The 20,131-nt window shown below is 37.2% G+C and overlaps 1 protein-coding gene across 3 annotated transcripts in view; it reads right to left on the reverse strand.

The window, feature by feature from the left end:
- Positions 1-20,131, reverse strand: part of SIPA1L1 (signal induced proliferation associated 1 like 1) — a 190,538-nt gene that overhangs the window by 64,646 nt on the left and 105,761 nt on the right. For all 3 annotated transcript variants that reach the window (XM_085224910.1, XM_085224911.1, XM_085224909.1), the window contains one exon: positions 1,503-3,323. In XM_085224910.1, the coding sequence (XP_085081036.1) occupies positions 1,503-3,000 (1,498 nt within the window). In that variant the 5' untranslated portion in view covers positions 3,001-3,323. The remainder of the gene's footprint in view (positions 1-1,502; positions 3,324-20,131) is intronic.

The raw sequence follows: 20,131 nt of genomic DNA on the forward strand, positions 1-20,131 counted from the left end.
TAGAAATAAATGGAAATATAATGGTGACTGCCAAGAGACTAGCATGAGGATATACCTTCCCTTTGGAAATGGCCTCAGTGCTGTGACCCTGTTTATACCTTCTTCCTGTCATACTATTTGCTCTCCCTGCTCACGTGGCACTGGCTTTTGGCATTTCTGATTGCAAGAAAACCTGATTTGACTCACCAGAAATGCAAAAAAAAGCCCAAAAACCTGAACAATACATAGAAGAATTCATTGTAATGGCAAGATTTCTGCTTGGTATGTAGACTGAACTGTCCTATCACATTTTGAGAAAACAAGAGGACTGGTATGAGAAAGGGGCAAGAATAAAGCCTTATTTTTAGCACTGAAACACTGCTCATCAGGTCAGTTACAACACAAAGCTGCGCTGCTTGCTGCTGACTGCAAAACTCTGACCAGAGTAGTGGGGAATCAGTTTCTGCCGGAGGGAGCATATAGGAAGGGAACTGCAGATAAAGCTCTCTAAGCACAGATTCTCCCCTCCAAACATACTTCATCCTGTACAATGCATCTTACAAGTAATCAGTATTTTTCAGCACTCTTTTCTCTCCAAATGATACAGACCAGCACTCTCAAAAAACATTTAGCAATGTCTGTCTCTCAATCCTAAAACACTGCAGAAGGAAGAGATGTGACAACAGCCACCCAGCCAAGGGACAATGCAGGAAAGAAGAGACAGGAGATGGACATACACCAAGAGGCAAGGGAAAAATGGGAGATGAGATCATTAGCTATAATCCACAGTTAATGAGCTGAAGTTTCTCTGGAATGACCATCCACTTATTCTAACTAGGCATTCCTGTTGCTTTAATCTGCAGGAAACAAGCTCTTTAGCACTGCCTTCATTAAGCAAATAAAACCCAATCCTGGACACCAGTATCCAAGGAACAAGCATTTGTCAGGTCACTCATTAAGCCAACTCTGTCTATCATGAGAGACAATAGCAAGGCACAGTCCTGCAGACAGAACTGTTTTTTTTATTTTTTAAATTCAAGGGATCTTAGTCTGCAATTTTTTTTTCTTTTTTTCTTTTTTTTTTTTTTCAACAACAGAACAGAATATGATCTGCATCTCAGTGCCAGAATCATTTTGGTGAGGAGGTATCTGGATCATGTTTGGGTTTTGCTCATCTCTATGGAATGGAAGTTTTGTTCTGATTTATTTTCTCCTTCATACATCCAATGGAAATTATATTTCTTGGTTTCAACAGAATCACACAACAAAATAATCATATTCTGTATTTTCAGACATAAATTCCATTAGACAAAGCAAGTTCTGATCGAAGAAGCAAACTGGTAAAATGTTTAAGTAGTGATTTTATATATATACATATATAAAAATAATATATATATATGTACACTTCATGCAAGTATTACTCTTACACGTCAGCCTAACTTCATATGTTGGTTAACACAACATTATCATTAACATCAGATTGAACATAGCCATTAGCACCAGAATAAACAAAATCTACATACCTTTCTGATAGAAAAATTTTCGATAATAATATGCACCAAGGTCTACATGTTCAACAATGTATCTTTTCACTCTGTCTAGATGTAAAATCAAATTCTCCTTGGGAACTTCTAGAACTGCCACTCCAGCATTTGTACAATGAGAACTCAGAGTTGACTCAAACGAGGCACTTTCACATCCACTGAAGGATCCCGAATTAGATTTGGAAAGGCTTATCTTCCTCTCCCCTTCCCCACCAATCTCATTACGAAAATAAGGACAGCTCATCACAAGATCGTTGCTTTTATCATCCCCCTGATCCATGTTGAGACTTCCTTTTGAATTCAGATCTTCAGTGCTGCCCATTGGAGAATTGAAACTTGCAGAATGGGATAAGGGTCCAGAGACAAGTGACGCTACAGCAGCAGCAGATGCTCCTGTTGTTGTGTTCCTTCTTTTAATAACATTATGCCTGTTGATCGCTGCTTCATTTAAATCAAATAAAATACTCTGTACATCATAATGAGCAAAACACTTTGGACAAGTCCAAGGCTTGACACTATCTTCTGACCTGTTATCTTCAAGATCTGAAGATTTCCCAAGCTCCCCTTCACCTTTGGCATTACGCAGCTTGCGAAAAATGGATGAATCTCCTGTTTCTGATTTTGAGCGTCTCTTGAGTGGCTTCTCTCTTTCCTTAAAGAGCCTCAGGTTTTCCCTTTGAGTAATAGGTCCATCAATCACATCTAGAGAGAAGCCTGAACCCTTGCTTCCACTGGCAATCAGAAGTTCACTGAGCTTAGTTGTGCCTGGGCTTCTCTGATCAGACTTTTCATCTTTATAGCCCTTTAGTAAGTCAAAAAAACTTTCCCCTGAAGTTCCCTGCTTATCTATTGAAGATGTGCTGCCATATTCTCTATGCAGAGATGGTCCAGATTTAAACGTGGGTGAAATACATTCATCAAAACTATCCACATCAAGCTCACTTATGGTAATGTCGCTGTTGCTACGCTGTCTTATTCTGCGAAGAGCTTTCCTGGGGGAACTGGGATAGCCATCAGGTGTAAGAAACCTAGAGTCTAGATTCTCAGATTGTCTGGTCTTGCTTTTAAGTGTGTTCTGGATACTCTTTAACATGACAGAATCACTAGCATTCAGGTTAACAGAGCTTCCTTGACTCCCAGGACTGCTTTTAGAAGACATGCTGTCAAGACAACTGGCAGTTTCAATATCTTGACTAGACCTGCTTGTTTCCTTGATGTTCTCCTTCCTAGGCGGCCAATCAGCAATTCTTGCCCTGACCCCCATTTTGGGGACTCCAGGAGTAGAGGTAACATGATGGGAACTTTCATTGCGAGGAGGTCCAACTGGAGCCATGACTGCGGATCCTAAGCTGCCATTCTGTGACCTAAAGCGCCTCATGTAAAAGTCATCCGAGTGGACTTTTGTGGTGCCATCTGTTCCAACTGACACCCCAGTGGCAACAGCCCTTTCGGTCTGGGACCGCTTCAAGCTGGTCATGATCTCTCAGTATGTTCAACCTCAGTAAGTTCCAAAAGGAAATACAGTCATTTCGGCTTTTTAAATGCACAGTTCTCTTCTGGAGAATAGTCTCCAAAACATAAAATGGTTGCATGAGATCTTAACCGTGGACATTTAAGGATACAATTAAATGCAAAACGTCTAGAAAATGCAAATATTCAGTAGGTTTTGAGAAGAAGCAACTTCTTTTAACTTTTGCATCTTAAGAAGTAGCCATGTTCCAATACATTCAAGTTGTTTTAACATCACTTGTGCTCCTAAACATCAGAGCAGTAATCCAGTTGTTTATGCTTCCTTTAATCCTAGAACAGAGAAAAAAGGATATAAAAGCATTATTCGTTTTATATGCAACTTTTCTCATAACCGTAGCTATCAGAATAATTGTTACACAAAGTTAATATTTCTAACATAGATGCTTTTGAATCTCATTGACCATCTCAAAAATGCAGAGTTGTGTTATGCAGTGGTAAAGAGTTATACAAAGCACAAATAGAAAGCTTATTTCCACAGCTGAAGGACACGTGCAACATCCATTTCCTGTAGAATCTATAAGTGAGCCAGATCGGGAATCCAAAATTTTTTATAAGGTTTATAAACAAAATAATTACCATTTGCAAGTCACACATCCTTGGTTGCAATGAGGTATTAACAACGCCTATTCAATTTTTTCATTAATATAAATAATCATCATACTCTAACAAAAAAGGAAGGAAGCTAATTAGCAGACAGATTAGAAAGCAACAATAGAGAGAATAACATTTATTCTGTTTTAAGACAGCCTTATTTGCAAATTAACTGGGTAGTCCATAAAGCACGTATTCCCCCACCCAGATTTCACAATGTATATAAAAACTAAAGCTCAATAGAAACACATACTTTTGAATAACTTGATATGAAAAGCTTCCATTATTTCCCCAGATAACAAAATACCATCTGCCACAGATCCTGTATAATCCAGCTTTACAAAGCTATGAAACTTAAATGTTTTCCCATACCTCATCAGTACCAAAGTGATTACAAAGCATTATACCATCCTTTGAGGAGCTAAAAAAACCAACCACAAATATGCCCTTGCTGGTGGAAGACAAAAGCATGAGATTGTCACGATAAAATCCTGCATTGCTGTGCACATCCTTTAACACAAAGAAGTTAATAATTTTCAAAGGCTGAACCAATTACACAAAATGTGGCCTTTTAAATATTTGCCAATCATGTATGCAGAGATGCTGCTGAACCAGCAGCACGCTGACAGTACAGTATTGTCTACAAATCAAGGCTTTCTGATGCTCCCAGGGAAACCAGTGCTTCCTGCAGTCTCTACTCAAAACTATACAGTACTTTGCTCCACAGTAATGAAAATATCAAGCCAGGGCACTTTCTTCTTCTAAGACAGCATGTTTTAACTTCACTAGCCATAAACTACACTGTTTTGAAATAATAGCTGCTATTTATATAAAACTGCACATACAAGGAATACTCAAAATGCAAGCTAACTGCAATGCACATAAGCAGTTACTCTCCTGGTTCTGCTGCAAGAACTACGAAATAATGGGGCTTTTTTTCCATCTAAATAATTAGAATAACTTTAGAAAGACTTTCTACTTATGTAGCTGATGCAAAATTACTGAATTTGAAACTATACAAATTTTAAACATCATAACTTTCAAACAGTTCACTTTGAGAAGCAACGAAGCTGGTGAAATTTCATCTATAGGTTAGAGGAACAAAGGAAAAATACTGTGCACTTGTACATAACTGAGAATTCTGCCTATGCGGTAGCAAAATATCTATGCAATAAATTCTACGCACTGTACAGCCCTTTGAAAAGTTCTATATAGACTTGTATTTATAGGAATAATGGAAGAAAACTAAACTGAAAACTCAGAAGAGGAGGAAGACAAGCTACAAGGAAGAGCAAAGGATTAAACTGATGGTAGTGTTCCAAACAAGGAACAGCTGTCTACTTCCAAACACTCCTCTCCACAGCCTGTAACTAAATACAAACTTTCTGTCCTCACCACTCCTCTTCTATCATCAATACCTATGAAGGAAAATATGTTTGCTCTCCCCCCCAACAAGTGCTGGTCTCAGAAACTGATAATCCACTTGTACAAGTTTCTCATTAACTCAAGGGCAGAAGTTCATGCATAGCTCTATAAATTCCCAAGCTTGATGTTAACCATATTAACACTGAAAACGCTGCTAGTTTCTGTTCAAGTCCATTCCACCCACCCACCCAACCCCACAGGGACAACTGTTCTAAATTATTAAGGACATGTGTATAATGTAATCTACATACAGAAATACATACTATATACATTTAAAAAAAAAATCTGCAGAATTCTGCAGAACTTATTCTTGACCTGCTGCATATATGTTACATTCATTAGTTACACAACCGGACTGCACATTTTCCAAACAAAGCACTTTCTCTGTTTCTGAGTCAGCATTGAAGATGCCTTACTCTGGAGACCAGCAGTTCCGTTTTCCTCATTTTTTTGCAACTGTCCTACTTCATCTGCTGTAGCAGCTGGAATACAGGTGGCATAAGAAATGATTAAGGACATAGTTAATGGCACACTCTGAAGAATTGAATGTCTTGTCTATGTCTGTGTTGATATTAATTACATCACCTAAACTAAGTTTTTTTTGAGACTGTAACTACCTTTCTGTTGTTGTTTCACTGGAGTTTCTTGTTCCTGGTGTCTTGTTTGAGACCTAACAGCATGACCTGACTAGCTCCAAGGAAAATAAAGCAAGACCATCATGCGTGATAATCCTAAAAACTCAGCAAGTTTAGATTCTAGTTACACTGTGTAATAAATTTAATGGAAAATAATAACTGCAATCTGTACTCCATTGTTTTCTCATATTAATTACTAGCAAAATCGGATAGCAACAAAGTGCAAATTAAGCTTTATTCAAATGACCACAAGTTACCAACAACTAGATGGTATTATGCGCTGGAAACTCCGTAGGAAGTTAAATATTTAGTTGCAGAACTGCTGAACAGACACAGGTTTTAATAGACCTCAAAACACACTGTCTACTGCAATTAGTTACAGGAAAAGGATGGCCTCTCCAATTCATCTGAACTTATTGAGGGAGCCAACAAAACACGCAGATAAGCAGCTACATATTTAGAAGACAAATAAAAACCACATGAAAAAGCTCCAAAAAGAGGCACACTAAAATTTAGTTCTGATAACTGCAATTTAAAAGTCATAAAGAGGTCATAAACTTGGAAAACCAACTATCTGTTTGTAACAAAGCAGGGCTGGGATCTGTTCAAAACAGGTCTCAAACAGGTCTCTCAAATCGTTAGGACAAAATACAGTCAGTACATTTTAGGAGAAACAGAATATTTTGCATCTATTTTCAAGTCACAATAATTTACAAAGAAAGCTGTTTTTATTGTTTCCCTTTCTGTTTCTACCTCTTTCATTAATTTGCTCTCTCCTCAAAAACTGGGGTTCTAGCTGTACAACAGCCTGTTTTGATCAAAATTAAAGAGTTTGGAGATGGATTCCAAGAGAGATTTTCCATCCTACATCATTTTTAAAAGGCATATAAGAGATCTTGATTTGCTATTCCTCACGCTTCTATTTAGTCACCAGGAAAATGAGGATGACCCAACAAGTAAGATTTCATTCAGAGACCTTTGAATAAAAAGAAGCAGATATAAGCACTTGATTAAAAAATGCCTGGTTTAAATTAGCTCATAATGGTCAAACCACAAACACAAAATATGGTACCCTAATCAGTCTCTATTGTGGATTCAGGCAGCAGAGTAAGATAATCCAAAATGTACTTTTTAAGAGAACAGAAAAACAGAGATTAAGCCTGATGCATCAATTCAGAGACCTTCTACCACCATTCCCTAGATTTAGTTTAAGTGGGATCATGCTCTTTTCCCTTACAAAGGAAACAGCAACTTTACCCACAAGCAGGACTCACTTGAAGAGATTTCATGGTTACTGTGGATTTAGGATTGTCAAATCACAGATGCTAATGATGCTAATCCTCTGGCAGTGACACAGATTGATCTGCAGGCACTCAATTATTTATGATTCATAATTTTCCAAAGGAAAGGCTTCATATTTCCCCGTCAGCCTTCACTAAGATGTGTCACTTTATAATTTAAAAATTTGGGATGAGGGCATCACTTTTCAAATTCTAGAAAAGTCTCTCAACCTATTCTTTCCCTCATCCCCAAATATCAAAACAGTAAAATACGATGATGGTAAATGCAGCACTTTCAGAGATATTCTAAAATACTGAAAACTGTAGGATGAGGAGCCCAGAATAGCATCTTGCAGCAAGTAGCTTTTAAAAATGTAAATGAAATCATCTTCATTTCACAGACTATACTGAAATTTAGCCAGCCTGGCAAACTCTGTATAACACAGACAAGTTACTTGTGGTAACTCCTGTTAACTTTCACTGGGAAAAGAACTGGCATAGCCATAAAAGCTTGAAACTAGCAGCTTCTCTGAAATCAGAAAAATAAATGAGATCAAAAAGTGCTTTATATGTGAAAGCCTTCTCTATCTGTGTCACCCACTCTTGCTTGAATTGTATCTCAGATCAAATCCTAGGAGGAAAATATTAATTTATCAGCTGATTAAGTTATTATATGTACAAAATAACATCTAGTCTCATAAAATGAATTTCTCAAGAGAAAAATTCAATTTAATCTTAAGAAACACTTGGCATTATGTGGTTGCCTATAATTAACTTGATTCTTTTCTTCCATGACTACTTTCATCATTATAACTGAAGGAAAGCTAAAATGCTTGTGTTTCAGAAGATTTTATCAGTTGTAAAGTTATTTGAAGAACAGTGTTTGGTATTTTATTAGCTTATCAGCTTTATTTTTGTTACACTGGAGGAGTTGCTGGTTTGGGGTTAACTGAACTTTTGACAATTGTTCAGATTCGCACAGAATGAAAGACAGATCCCCCTAAATTTTCATTCCCCTCCAAAACAAGGTAACCCTGCTAGCCTCACATTTATGTTATCTGAAAGATTTGCCACTGATCTACACATAAGCAGATCTGCACTTCTGCCTTCTTTTCCTGAGTGTTTCATTGTTCCTTGACGTTAGGAGGAAAACCTCTAGTCTCAGGAGATCGAGTGCCATCTGTTGCTATATGCAGAAGGATCACCTGAATTGATCTGCTGAGCTCAACACTGCTTTATTCTTAGCCCCATTCTCCGCTGAGTAGTTGGAACTAACATATATGAGCTACGAAAGGTTACGTTGATTTTAAGAGGTAACAGTAGTTCATTTTAAGTTACTAAATACGCCCCACTGTCAGTTTTTGCAGACTTGCAGGATGCCTTCTGCTTGCTCTGCCACACTGTGAAACAGCTGGAGGCTGAGCTAAAAATGCTGTAGCACTCAGCAGCATTTGCTAGCTCAGGTTTCGGGCCACGTTTATAACCCAGTGGTCAGTCCAGAGCCAGCCTGGCCCTCTGCAAGAGATGACGAAGTCACTCACATTAATCATGTTCACTCTCAGCCAGTGGTAAAGTGCTCATGACTGAACAGGATGGTAAGTGAGATGTACAAAAAGCTACCACATTGAGACTGGCATGGCAACACAGGAAACTGCAATTCTTACATTTCAGCTCCTTTTGCTCAGTAACCACTAGAATACCTCAAGCCAGAATTACACCCTCTATTTTCATACTGATTTTGTGACGATTAATCAAGAAAATATCAAAATATATGTACAAGTAACTGTTGCTGAAGCACACCCTTTAAAATGTCCTTTTGATAGAGAAAGAAAGGAGAAGGGAGAGAAAACAGCACATGGTGGTTCCTTCTGCAACACACTTTCCATTTTGGTACCAGCATCACTCACATAATCAAGTAAATGCAGAATTCCTTTACTGGAAAACTGATTTATGTGAGCCCCCCCCCCCCAAAAAAAAAAAAAGAGATGCTGAGGAGTCCGATTGTACTCTACACTGTTTTCTGTACAAGGATTACAGAAAACAGCACAGACCTTTTTAGCAATTCACATGTTAGAGCAGATACGGAAGCATGCAACCCCGAACAATTCTGCAAGCAGAACTTCAATGATTCAAATGGTTACTGCATACAGTCAAGCCTTCAACACAAAGAAAATTAGTAAATTAAAACCCTGAAGAGTTTACAAGCAGACTTGTAAGCAAAAAATTTAAGTGTTTCAGAAAGAATTTTTTTTTTTTTTTAAATCATTGTGGACAACTGGAAAGTTCAAAATGCTGAAAACTTCCACAGCTGAAACTTCCACAGCCTTCCACATGAAATCCTTTTTTTAAAAAATGAAACAAAAAATGTAATAAAACTCATTTTATTGTTTATATATAACGCCATTTTATTTTTCAACGATGAGATGGATATTACCATACTTACAAGCCCTCAAAAGAATCAGTGTATCAGAGTGATGAATTTCTAAAAAGCGTAGAAAATAGAAAAAAATCCTTAATAATAAAGTAGGTTTCAGAAAGATTATTCCTCATGTTCTTATTTAGATACTAATCTTCAAAGATAAAAAGGAAAAAAGGAAACATTTTATGTAAAAGTATAGTTTCCAGCAGCTCTTTACTGTTCTTCTCATACTTCCCTTAGAATTTAACTTCAGCTTCATCTGCTTGCATTCACTTATTGAAACAACACACAATCCTTTTTTACAAGCTGTCTCCTCATCTTTTCATAGGAACACAGGCTGCTAAGTGAACTTAATTTGAAAAGGACTCTAAATCATAGTCACCACCACCACCAAGTACTTTACTGCTGCTGCTGGATTACTGTACTATTTTTTGGTACATATTTTTCTGATATACTCCACCCCAAAGAAGCAAAGCGAACAGGATTTCTTTCTGAAACCACATTTATGTTTGCTGAAGCCTACTTGCCACACAGATACAAAAAAAAAAAAAAACTATAAACTCAGGAAATAACATTCTTCTGTGGACGATTACACTGTTCACAAAGATGTCGCAGTGAGCAATTCAGAGTCACTTCCTGGCGCCCGTGTCATCCCCTCTTATTCCTCCAATACAAAAGCAGCTTCTAAAGCAACAAGTCTGGGATCTTTGTTAGAGGAATACGTTTTACTTATTTGCTATGTTTGGTTCCATTTAGAGTTAATCAAGGGGATCATCTCACAGACCAAAAAGGAAAATCATCTTAGGCTAAAATTTGACACACATGCTGTACACATCTGAACTTATGAGGAACCATAAATCCCGAAAAAGCATGAGGCTTCTAATTCTTATGTAACATAAACAAGCATGACATTAAAGATCCCTGGGGATAATTCAGCATATGGATCTTTCCTCAGAAACAGTAAAGAGCTTTTCGTTCCTTGAGAACCTCATGAATCACGTATTTATTTTGCAAAATAGTATCTTTTGGTTATAGAGGAATAAACAGCTCAACCTCCACGCAGCACTATGCTGATTTTCTAGTTGATTTTCTTGTGGATGCTTCCAACATTCTTTAAAACCGCAATCAAAAACAAACATTATTTTAAGCAAACATACACAGAATTTGAGGGTATGCAAATCTATTAGAAAAATATGGATGGTGAACTGTAAACAACCAAAATGAATTTCTGAACATGAGGGATCTGGTAATTAAACTTAAAAACTGAGAGGGCTGTATGAAACTTTCAATGTAAAATGCAAAAATGAAAGATGGATAAATCAGTCAGTACCTCTAAAAAACTACCTGGGAACAGAGTACAAGCATTGCACTGTGCTAACTGCACTCTCCTTTTGCATCTGTGAACATCCCCAGAGCACAAGATAAGGTGTATCAAGTATTTACAGCAAAAAAATTTGTCCTAAGAAAGGGGAATAAAAGCTGAAAGAGGGAATAAAAACCCTTTCAAAATATGCAGTTACTCAGCAGAAATCTCCATGATGCATGACTGAAACACTGATGGCTTAGAAAGTAATAGTTAGATAAAAAATTTCTGGTTGATTCATTTCTTGTGAGCACTGCACTAGGAGCGGACATTCAGGCTGGATTTCAGAAGACTTAAATAGATTAAGAAGTTTCCTATAAGGAAAATCCAGAAAGGGTCTTTCATTAACCAGAAATACTCTCTTGCACAGATATCTCTATAATGACCAACAGGCAGATGCCAGCCTTTAACTTGTTTCCACAAAAATACAAGACCCTTTCCTGTACTTTGTATTATGTAGCATGTTAGAACTATTGAAAACATCCAAATAGGCAGCACTTAATTTTCTGTAATACCTATATGAATCACCTACAACAGGTACACAGTTAATCCCTTGTAACTACAAAGGGAAAACAATATCTAGGTGGACATAAGCATGAATTGCTAAAAACTTGTGATTGTGAGAGTTTGTGCAAAAGCCTTTGTCTAAAGCTACCTAAAGCAAAGCGTAATACCAGGAAAAGCAGCATAAACAATTCTAGTCACGAATCCAGACAGCCATGCTGGCAAAGCAGCCTACAAACTGAAAAGAGCAAGCAAGGTGGCAGTGACACCTAAAAAAACACACTCTGCAATTTAAATAAGAATCAGTCTATTACAAGTGCACATATGCCAGCAGTACTGGCACTTCACCCAGACATCTTTAAACATAAAAGGCAGAATTTAGGTGGACAGTTGGCAGTTGCTATTTATCTCGAAGTGCAAGCAAGTTCATGTCTGTCTGACCAGCCCACCTGTCCATGCAGATGCATCTCAGCTTTCACTACACTGTTTCTTCTACCAATCACCCTTCTAGCTCAAGTGAAATTTTTGTTTAGAAGCTTTTGTCTTTCCTGTAAATTGCTTATAATCTTGGGAAGAATACTCCCTACTTTCTAACTGAATCCCGAACGCAGTCCAGCACATCAACTTGAGTACTTTCGCATTAAAAACTTTGCAAATACCATGCAAAAGATTTTTTGTGTTATGTAGTTTTATTTTTACAGCTATGGTCAGTATGGGGAAATATCTACATCTGCTCCTGGTTTACATGCATGCAAAACATTTTATAAAATGAAAACAGATTTGAAATCATTCAGACTCCAACACTAAACCTTGAAAAGCAAATTACCTACAGAAAGTACATGTGTGGGTGTATTCCAGTTTCACTGCATAAACAGCCTTAATCAGTCTTGCATACTATTTCTGATTATGGTTCATTATATAAAATCATGCTGATAACAGTTCAGTAGGAATGTTTCTTAAATCCTTCTGAAAAATGAAAGCAGAATTCTTGAACCAGATTCTGCCCCTGAGATGAGCACATGACGAGGGCATTTCCACCAGCACTGTGCGGCTTCGTAAAAGGCTCCAATCCCTGCACTGGCTACAGCTGTACTGCAACCCACAGCTCTCCACAGAACCTCCAAGGAAAGATGATCCTGAAGGCTAAGTGCATCTCCTCTGCACCAGCTGGAGACGGCTCTGTTCTCTATCTGAAGGACTTGGAAGCAAAATATGTCCTTATCAATTCACAGGGCTCCATTTTCTTAAGCGCCCATGCCTATATCAGGTATTTATATATTCTTGTATCACCATCAAACTGGAATTTTATCGGTGTCACATTACCTGTTATGCAAACCAGTATCTGAAAACTACTTGATAATGTCAGCAATTGTGTAGCATCACAAGTAATTTCTTAGTATGATTTATATCAGGATGGCTATTGTATGATAATCACAAAAAAAAACTGTAGGAGCTGGAAGGGACCTCTGGAGATCCCCCAGTCCAATCCCCTGCTGAAGCAGGTCCCGTTCAGGAGGTCGCACAGGAAGGAGTCCAGGAGAGTTCTGAATGACTCCAGTGGAGACTCCACAGTCTCTCTGGACAGCCTGCTCCCATGCTCTGAACCCTTATAGTAAACTTTTTTTTTTCCTCATGCTCATGTGGAATTTCCTGGTCTCCAATTTGTGCCCATTACCCCTTGTCTTGTCACTGTACACCACTGAAAAGAGCACTTTTGACCCCCACTCATTAAATACCAGTAAGCATCGATAAGATCCCCTCTCAGCCTTTTCTTCTCAGCCCTCTCAGGTATGGGATATGTTCCAGGCCCCTCACCACATTCTATGATCTACTCACTACATTTCAAAGTCTACCAGGTCTTGATTTCACTCTATAAAGAGGAAATGATTTTATAAATCCTTACTTACATCAAGGAAGCTTTGCACCGTGCTACCACTACTGTTGAAATGAGCACATTTGCAGGGGAACAGAATTCTAAGGCAGTTCTTCCCTGGTGACAGCCTTTAAGAAAAATGCTTGTCTATCATAACCATTTTAGTAGCTGACTTGAGTAACTCAAGTAACGTTAGCACTTTTACGAATTCACCAAAAAGCAAAATTTTCCCTAGGTTAAGGCAACAGCAGCCTATTTTGACAAGCACCCATTGGCAGAACATGCTCCGTGTGAGGGTTTGGAATACAGCCAAACGTTGAACACCACACACAAATCAGTGCTTCAACAGATCTTGGAGATAAGAATACCAGCAGAGTTCTGCATTTCTGTTTTTGCATACGTGTAAGAACTCCTTCCTGTTACTGCTGCTCCATTAGTAAAGTGACAGAGCATCAAGCTACAGCCTTTGAATCTAATTTGAAACATGAAAACGCCTTCTATGGCATGAGACCAAATTTACTTCTGCATTGCCATAGGCCTGGTGAAAAGGAAGATTTCCAAAGCACAAAAACCAAGCAGACGGGGAAATCAGAGCTCTTAAAACATGATTTATTCTGTCAGTGAAGGAAATCCTTTTTTCAATACCTACAGAAATTTAAGTCTCCAGAATTCTACAGAAAAATGCCAGTGTAACTAAGCTGACTTACAGGCACGTATGTACTGGGGGGAGGCAGGGGGGAGGATTGGGAATCAGGTTCTGTCAGTTCACTTTGGGTTGCAGCCCTCCACTAAACCTCCTTTAATCCTCAAGCCTACCATGAACACAGCGATGTGATTAGAGCAGATGCATCTATTTGGAGAAGGTCACACGCAGAAAAAAGCTGTAATATCTATAAAAAAAAATACATTATTTTGCTCTGTTGTTTCATTTTTTTTTGTTGTTGTTTTTTTTAATGCTTTGTTTTTCACCCTAACCATCCAGTCGTCCTTTACCAAATTCAATGAGGCAAAAAATTGATTTCTGAATGGTGAGATGGCTCAAAATAAAGTTTTAAAACTGTCTAGCAAGCACAAATTTCTAGGATCATACAAGTATTTAGAAACAAAAAAGCTTACAATGAAAATGTCTGTATTTTCTTCCAATTTTTCTCCTATTAAAGAAATTCTTGCATAAATAGTTCAGGAAGCTGCTAAAGTTCTTCACTCAGACTTCTACAGACTAGGAAAACACACAAGTGGTATGTAAGATGCACATATATGTTGTTTTCATCTTTCCTATTCCACACAGAAAGACATCAGTTGGCTGATTCAGAACTGCTTTGTTACGCTCTTACCTAAGATTTATTAAACCGTGGAGTGTTATCACGAGAAAACAGCTGAAAGAGTACATGCTATTCATATTGCTACCTCAGATAAAAAGCAGTAGGCAAATCCCTTAAGTTTGAATTACAAACTTGGCTATTGCTAACTGTCTTACAAATTAAACATACTACCCCAATGAAGGGACTCGTTAGGAAGAAAAAAAAAGAAAAAAGGAAGAAAACAATTGTATTAGGAAAAGATGCCAAGAGCAGGCTTAGGGAAGTACAGACTACTGCAGCTTCTGGAAACTAATTCAATTTCAGAACTAATCTGATTTCAAAACACTCATTTAAGACTATTGCTCAGATGTCACCTACTGGCAAGGCTGTTCATAAAATCAGTAAAATAGGGATTTTATTTTTTTTTACTTACTTATTTTGCAATTTGCAGATGTATGCAATCACGGTAAGAAGAATATATCTATTGCTCTCTCTCCTTATCACAACAGCAGTCTAATAAAAAGCTCTTTCACTGGAGACCTCACCTATCTTTCCCCTATTTAAAAAATGAACACCTATCTTGGATAACCTCTGAATTCCCCACTAAAAGAGACTTGGAATCTCTCTTCATTTATTATACACGAAGTCCACAGAAACTATACTCAATGAGGCAGCATCAGCTATTGTGAATGGCCTCTGCCTGCTGCTCCCCAACAGAAGACCTTCTGACAAAGCCCTGTAAGATAACAATAAGATGAAAGCCAAACAGAAGAGTAGAAAGGTACAAGATTACTTTGCCTAAGAGGATCTGAATAATAAGAAAATAAACAAAGAACAAAAAAGACATGCCAGAGGAAGACAAAAAAGCACAACAGCTTTTTTACTTCATCCTCTCATTCATTCATCACACCTGCAAGTGAGATTAATAGAAAGCTTCCTTTTAAAAACAGAAATGAAAGCTTCGATTTCTAGTTGAAAATTATGTTATACACCAAGTTAACAGTACCTATCTCAAAGAGATAAATCTGCATAACCCAAATGTTACAAGCTGTGCACTGTTACTATATTACAGTCCCGTTTCAGTAACAATAAGAACACTTCGAGAGTAGACCTACTGCAAACAAACCATATGAACAAGATGCAAAGAACATTACTGATATTGCCATTTTTCAAACCACACTGTTCTAGAATTGGCATCATAATACCTATTCTTACAGAGCCATTGCATTACCCTACACTTCTAACTATTTTATTTGACTTCAAGGAAAAACCTCCACGTCACTAACATTTTCCAGTTCACGGACTAAATGTCACAGTTATTATTCCTATGAGAATTAGGTTTTACTGAGCTTGGTTACATTTGAGCCCTTCAAAAACTATTCACACTCCTAGTGTCAATCCACTCCAGACTCAAAGAGGTTTTTTTTTCAGGAAGATAAGAGTATTTCATAAGAGGGACTGCAGCAATATACTCCATCTCTCAGCAAAGCACTATTAAAGCACACACACAAACATTTACCATCCAGGCATATAAATGGGTATGATATTGTCTAAACACCTACTGTGCAAGACAGTAAACAAAAGCCTCTGAAAAGCAAGTTAACTACAGGTTTGGATTTTGCAATTAGTTTTGCTTTTCCCTGCTGCATTTCAAAATCTGTTGATCAATTCAAACAGTGAAACAGTATAAGTATATCCAGAAAGATTAATCTCCTATTTTCAAATCTGGCACAAAAAAATTAAGTTCCTAAATAGAATAGGCCATGATTTCCCTTTTTTTTTTTTTCTTCCTCTCCTACTGGTGGAAACAGTTACATATCAACTCAGTAGCTGAAAAATGTTAAACACCATACAAACATCATCATTTTATCATCATCCCTATATAGACGAGCCAAAAAAAATTACACCCACGTATTTGAAAAACATAAAATTAGTGAGTGATGAATTACTAAAACAAAATTGGTTTTTGAGTTGCTTGTAATATATAAGTGGTGTAACAATCCAGACAGTAGTCTGAACAGATGCTGACTGATGAGAAGTGACAGCAGTTAGTGCTGTATTTCTAGGATATTGATCCTAACAAATATTATTTTAGTTCAACAGCCTAACTTCCAGCTGAGAGGCAGTATTAGCACGTAATTCCTGCAGCTAATGATCAATAGTTAATCAGCAGAGGAGAAAATGAGCAGAGGGAAGGCTTTGGGGCATACAGAGAAGTACCAGATATCTTGTAATGCTGGTGCATAATGACTTACTGGCATGAAACAAGAGAGGAGGATTAAAAAAAAAAAGAGGTTAGTAAAAAAGAAAAATATGTAACTTTTTTCTGCATTAGTTAGAGATGCAAATAATTATCATTCATATCTTGTATCATTTAAACATGTAAACAATATATTACTACGATATTCCACTGTTAAAATCAATTCACATACAGTAGAAACTCTTGAAAAAACTCCCTTGAACTCTTGCAAGCTTTCAGAAGTCATTTAAGTCTTTTCTTTCCAAAGACTCCCATATTTTCAAGCAGAAGGGTTATGAACACAAAACTGGCTAACACCACAACAAAATGCAGAGTTCCTACAAGTGGTTTTGAAAGCTCTGACTTGGGCAAGAGGAAGAAAAACATGCCGATTTTCTTCTTTTTTCTGGTTATAGCCATAACTGCTACTGTGACCTAAAAATCCTTGTGCGCGACCTTGTCTACCACATACTGCCAAAAACCAGGAATTTGTTTTCTGAGAGCAGATCATCATGACAAATGTGTAGGAATCAATGGGTTAAAAAGTCCAAAGCAAAAGTGGACTGACATTTTCAAATCATATTCACCATACTCTTTTGCATTAATAAAAGCCTTACTGGTCAAACTCCAATAAAAATCAGACTCTAAGTATTTACAATTTTATATTTCAAAAGCATAGAGTGAAGATTACAGGCATTCTATTAAGTTTTTGCTGTTATTGTTGAGTTTCTGTTTGTTTTTGTTTTTTGTTGTTTTTTGTTTTGTTTTGTTTTTTACTTTTTCTCTTGCCAAAATAAGTCTTAAGTCAAATAATTACCTAAAATAATCGCTTTGTACACACCTAATGCAAACAGTGTATACTGCTGTGCCACAGCAGTAGGGAGATATGTATCACATTCTTTAAGCAAACAAAAATATATTTATGAATAAGGAGTTCACGTTAAGAATAGACCACATTTTTGGCCATACCACTACTGTGGTATGCAGCATACTATGCATTGCTTCCCTGATGAAATCACTAGGTAAAATAAAGGTAGACTTCTTAGCAGTATGGATTTCTCTTTAAGATCTAAACCTTCTTTAGAATCCTTTTAATTTATAAATAGGAAGAAAATAAATCAACTACTGACAAAATCTAGTGTGAAATGATTCACGTGTTCATTATCCACCTAACAAAACAAACATATCAGTTCACTCAACATACATCTCTTTTCAATGGTCTTCCCATTATCTCAAAGCCAAAACATATTTCTTTCTTCTTCAAAATCAAGAGCCAAAGCTGATTAATAAATCCATGAAATACTTGATGGCACTAAGTGTAATCCTCAGTAGAAAAGAAAATAACTAAGCCCTAAAAATACAATTACCATATGGGAGTGTGCACATGGTATTAGTAAATCAAGAATACCTTGGGGTATTTCTAGTGAAGCTGTGATGGAAACTTTAGTCAGTGGCTCTGATGATCTGCACAATAACCAGTATTCCTTCCATGCTATTTCTCAAGAATGCACATAGGAATATATCAGAGTTTTTTGCTACATACTGCAGAACTATTCCGATTCATTTATCAAGCCAAAAATAAAAATAGAAACATGACAACCATGCATTCGATGCAAGATGGAGCAATTAATTCCAAACGTAACCTTGTCTTCTATTACTTCAAATTGTTTTTCCTTTTTTTACCCTACTAAATACAGCAGCAGAACACACTAGAAATGAAGACAGAAAACACTGGTTTGTCCATAACCTCATACTAAATCATCTAAAGAACTTCAAGAATGAGGTACTCGTCTCATGCTGTGAAACCAGGTATTTTGATATACTGCAGTAAATGCACATCTTTGCATAGTTACTTCTTATTTGACTGATCTGACAAGATTCAAAAACAACCTGGAACTTGCTTCAACAAGCAAACCACCTTACCGTGTGATTATAACTTAATAAAAATGATACTGAAATCATATTATTGTGAGGGCATTGCTATGATGTATAACGTACATCCTTATTCTCAGGTTCAGTTTCTAGTGCTTCTGTACCATGATTTCATCATTGCATATCCACTATATGTGACAGGAGACAAGAAAATTCTTAAGTTGTAATGCAGTTTATATACTCACAGCTATGCGGATGAGGAATTTGTAGTAAGAGGGAAAAACCAATGAAACAGAAGAACGGTATCATTAAAACATTTTTCTCATCTACCTTTTGAAGTATATTGTTTGCCATGGCTTAGGAACTGAGAAAGAATTTGCTACACATATTCAAGAGATTCAAGTAGTTCTATGCACCATTAAAACTGCAAAAAACTTACGTGCAAAATTTAAGTAACAGACAGATGTTGGGGCCACCATCCAATTAATACCTGAATTATCAACACACTAACAGCTTTATCAACCGCATCTGTACCCAACATCCATGGCTCTGACTGCCAGACAGAAGATTCAATCTATACTTCCATACTTCTCCAAACTGAATTGTTTCTACAAGCAAAGAACTTAGAATTCCATAATTTGCAAGGTCCCAGAGGTGACCCTGCAGACCAACTATTTAACAAATGTTTATTATGTGGTAACAACCGCTTTGCATTTATAGAAGTCGAGCCAGTTTGAGAGCATCAATCCTAATTACCCCTGATACTCTCACCAGAAAGAGCTGGATCATCATATAGTGATCTCCAGTACGATTTCTCAGCTCCATATCTGAATAAGAATCCCCCTGGTTAGTACTCTATTGGAGTTGTTTTCTGGTACTGGCATAAGCTTTCTGAATATCCCCATTTGCATCAAGCTTCTCTGAGAAGGCAGGAAAAAAGAAACTGATGAAGTTACAGCAGTGTCTTGCCAAATATAACTGGATGAGATTTACCAGCCAAAGAAGCAGGAGCCGTTTGGATAAACCACTGGACTAGGACTAAGTAGAAGCAAATTAATTACCCTGAATTGTGCTTTCCATCATGCCTTTCTCTCTGTTTTTAATTTCTTACGCTATTTTTTGTAGGATTTCTTTTTCCCTCCCCAAACTGGATTCTAACAACAATGGATCAAAGATAACTGAGGAGTTACAAAACCACAGGTTTAAGGGAGCTATAGAATTCAATTTCCACATTAGTTGTAGAAATAAATTCCTGAAGCCAGTGGTGTTTGAGAAGAGTGAAGTAGACTGAAAAAAAAAAAAAAAAAAAAAAAAGATGGACAAAGAAAGAACACGTGTTGGTACGAAGAGTACTTGCAGGATGAAAAAGAAACCAAACTGTCATCTACTCTCCATAGATGCAATTCACATTACCAACCGTTGCCAAGGCCAACAGGTCCATTATGTTTGTGTCTCATGTTCCCCTCCCCCCAGTTCAAATATCCATACAGCCCTCTTCCAACATCAAATTCTACAGCTGTTACCAAGTCTGTACATGCAACCTGTTTGGCCAAGCTTCAGGACAGGCCAACTAGCT

Source organism: Meleagris gallopavo, chromosome 5 (genome assembly GCF_905368555.1).
Source record: "Meleagris gallopavo chromosome 5, MGAL_WU_HG_1.1, whole genome shotgun sequence".
Classification (NCBI taxonomy): domain Eukaryota; kingdom Metazoa; phylum Chordata; class Aves; order Galliformes; family Phasianidae; genus Meleagris; species Meleagris gallopavo.